A 3,076-nucleotide genomic window follows, 5' to 3' on the forward strand; every position below is an offset into this window, starting at 1 on the left:
GCGGGGCTCTGCTGTGGGCCGGGCCTTCTCGAGTTCCGGAGTCGAGTCGCTGGCAGCCTGAGCCGGATCCGAGATGCAGCCGCCGCCCCGAAAAGTGAGATTCGCTCGAGAATGGAGACTCCTGTGGGACCGGGGGAGTGGAGGGAACCCAGGGGCACCGACCCGGGGAGAGAAAGCGGGGTCGGGAAGGGGTCAGAGCCTAACGCTGAACCGAGCGTACAGCTCAGCCCTCCTCGGCCCCGCCCCCTCACCACTCCTTGAGCCCAATGTTTTTAGGTTCCCACTCTTGGGGGCTTCATCCTCCCCTGAATCCCTTAGGTAAAGCCGGCCCAGGAGGTGAAGCTTCGCTTCCTGGAGCAGCTCAGCATCCTTCAGACTCGGCAGCAGAGGGAGGCGGATCTGCTGGAGGATATCAGGTAGCCCCTGACCTCTCACCTTCACGTACCCCAGACTTTGCTGTACCGCGAGCCTTTCCTGCCCCAACCTCAGTCTGCCAGGGTCGGGAGGGGGTGTGCCCAGGCAAAGAGCCCTCCAACTTAGCATTCACAGCCCTCACCTTAGGCCTACCTCTCCAGATACTGGAAATGCACACATGTAAACACGGGGATTGCCCTCAAACCCTTGACTCCACACCACACTCCCGCCCCCACAGTTGAGTTTAGGGCAGAATCCCCTCCCTCTTCTAGACCTACTGGAAGGCTGGCGGACACCGTACCTGGGCCCCCATCAGTCCTCACAGCCAAGCCCACAGATGGTCCTCCAGGGGTGGGGAGGATCCTGCTGGGGCTCTGAGCAATGAGGTGAGGCTGTCTTGTGCTGCAGCTGCCTGTGGTGATCTCAAGGACTGTCTCTTCAGTCCCATTCCCTCTGAGTGTAGCCACACTCCGGACTGGCTCCCCTCTTCCTCCTGCCCAGGTGGAAGAGAGGATTGAGGTTGGGATAAAATGATCAACTACGAATAATCTCCACCTCACTTGACAATCTCCACAGATCCTACAGCAAACAGAGGGCAGCCATTGAACGGGAGTATGGACAGGTAGGGAACTCTTCTCTGGAGCTTCCTTCTTGTTCCATCCTCCTGTACCCTTTACTTTATTGTGGTCAGTAACAAATGCCTGGAGTCAGGTTGACTTGTGTCAAATCTTTATATTGTGCTGTTTAAAAGCTGGGTGAGTTTGAACACTTTACTTAACATTTCTTGGCCTCACCTTTTTTCTGTGAAATGGGAATGATTATAATACCTGACTTTCTGGGCGTGGTAGTGCATGCCTGTAATCCCAGTACTTGGGAGGCTGAGGCAGAAGGATTGCCACAAGTTACAGGCCAGCCTGGGCTACACAGTGAGTTCAAGGCCAGCCTGAACTACAGAGTGAGACCCTCTGTCAAAACAAGGACAACAATAATATTTTTCTTTTATGTAGTGTTGTCGTAAGGATTAAATACTGTAATGAATGAAGTGCATTTAGCAAAACAAATAGTACATCTTCTACATCCAAAGAATGGTATACTCTGGTCCTGTGTTCTCCCAGTTGAGGCGGGTCTTAGAAAGGGAACTGAGCCTGCTATGGCTTTCTCTCCAGGCACTCCAGAAGCTGGCTGGGCCATTTCTGAAGAGGGAAGGGCAGCGGAGCGGGGAGATGGACAGCAGGTGGGTCTTACGGAGGCAGAGGGCCACACGGCCCCGAAAGTGATGGGGAGCTCAGCCCCTGAGACCTGTAGGGATGAAGACCTAGTGAGGGGGCATGTGAGCTGCAGTTAGAGCTGACACAGCAGCAGGAAAGGAGCTGACCCAGCAAGGACACTGTGGGTGGGGGCAGAGGGCATCAGTGATCCTGTGGCTGAGCTAATGGGCCGATCGATTGATGGGCTCCCAGACGATGGGGGAAGGAAAGCACTCTGTCTCCCATGGTGTTGAGGGCATCTCATGAAGCTGCGGAGTGCGCCCCTCTTCAACACAGACCTTCTCTGGAGAGGGACAGGACAGTGTTTGCTGCCTGGCGCTGCCTGCTGGATGCCACCATGGCAGGAGGCCAAACTCGGCTCCAGGTGTCTGACCGATTCCGTGACCTAGCAGGGGGCACGGGGAGGACTGCCAAGGAGCAGGTGCTTAGAAAGGTATGGATCAGTGTACGGGGTGAAGGAAGAGCTGTTTGAGGGCTGGAGGTAGCCTGGGTCAGGACTCTGTGTGTTCATGCCACCAGGGAACAGAGAGCCTCCAGAAGGCACAGGCAGAGGTGCTGCAGTCTGTCCGGGAGCTGAGCCAAAGTCGGAAGCTGTACGGGCAGCGGGAGCGTGTGTGGGCCTTGGCACAGGAGAAAGCAGCTGATGTCCAGGCCAGGTGGGCTCATGGGAGGTTAGGATGCCTGAGCTGGGGACATAGGGAGGCGAGGGGTGGGGCCAAAACAGCAGCGCTGGGCCTGACACCAGTTCTTTTCCCTCACCTGCACAGGCTGAATCGAAGCGACCATGGGATCTTCCACTCTCGGACCAGTCTCCAGAAACTGAGCACCAAGGTGCGGAGGAAGAAAGCATGAGTGGGGTGGAGTAGTGCAGTGATTTGGAATCCAGGGACATAAGTATAAGGGAGTGGCTTGAGTCCAGACTCTCCTACTTCCTCCTAGGTGGGGACCATGGTTAATTTACTTGATTTTTCTAAGCCTCATTTTCTTCATCTAAGCAGTAGAAATAATACTTTTCTTTTTCATTCCTTTAATGTATACTTTTTGAAGATCTTTGAGTATGAGGCACTGTTTTATCAATACTGGAGTTCTTGCCCTCACAGCCTAATTGAGGGAGACAGAGAGTATATAAATAATCAGATGAAGATGGAAATAAAAAAAGGTGTTATGATGAAGGGTAGCAAAGGGGTATAATCTAGAGAGAAGGCCTCTCTGAATAAGTGGCCTGAATGTCAAGAAGGAGCCAGCCATGGTGCATGCCTGTAATCCTAGCGCTTGGGAGGCAGAGGCAGGAGGATCACTGTGAGTTCAAAGCTAGTGTGAGCTCAAAAAAAGGAGCCAAGGCCAGGGATTTAGCTCAGTGGTTCTGCTGCCTACCTCACACGGGAGGGCCAAGT

General features: G+C 54.1%; 1 protein-coding gene across 2 annotated transcripts in view; it reads left to right on the forward strand.

Moving 5' to 3' along the window:
- Positions 1-7: 7 nt before the first annotated feature.
- The window catches only part of Fchsd1 (FCH and double SH3 domains 1), a 10,796-nt gene continuing 7,727 nt past the window's right edge, over positions 8-3,076 (forward strand). For both annotated transcript variants that reach the window (XM_010613868.2, XM_033767019.1), the window contains exons 1-7: positions 8-94; positions 319-416; positions 991-1,036; positions 1,581-1,648; positions 1,959-2,115; positions 2,202-2,338; positions 2,450-2,513. In XM_010613868.2, coding sequence (XP_010612170.1) covers positions 74-94; positions 319-416; positions 991-1,036; positions 1,581-1,648; positions 1,959-2,115; positions 2,202-2,338; positions 2,450-2,513 — 591 coding nt within the window. In that variant the 5' untranslated portion in view covers positions 8-73. The remainder of the gene's footprint in view (positions 95-318; positions 417-990; positions 1,037-1,580; positions 1,649-1,958; positions 2,116-2,201; positions 2,339-2,449; positions 2,514-3,076) is intronic.

The sequence above is a fragment of the Fukomys damarensis genome, unplaced genomic scaffold, assembly GCF_012274545.1.
Source record: "Fukomys damarensis isolate Sample0158 unplaced genomic scaffold, DMR_v1.0_HiC HiC_scaffold_3, whole genome shotgun sequence".
In the NCBI taxonomy this organism is placed as follows: Eukaryota; Metazoa; Chordata; class Mammalia; order Rodentia; family Bathyergidae; genus Fukomys; species Fukomys damarensis.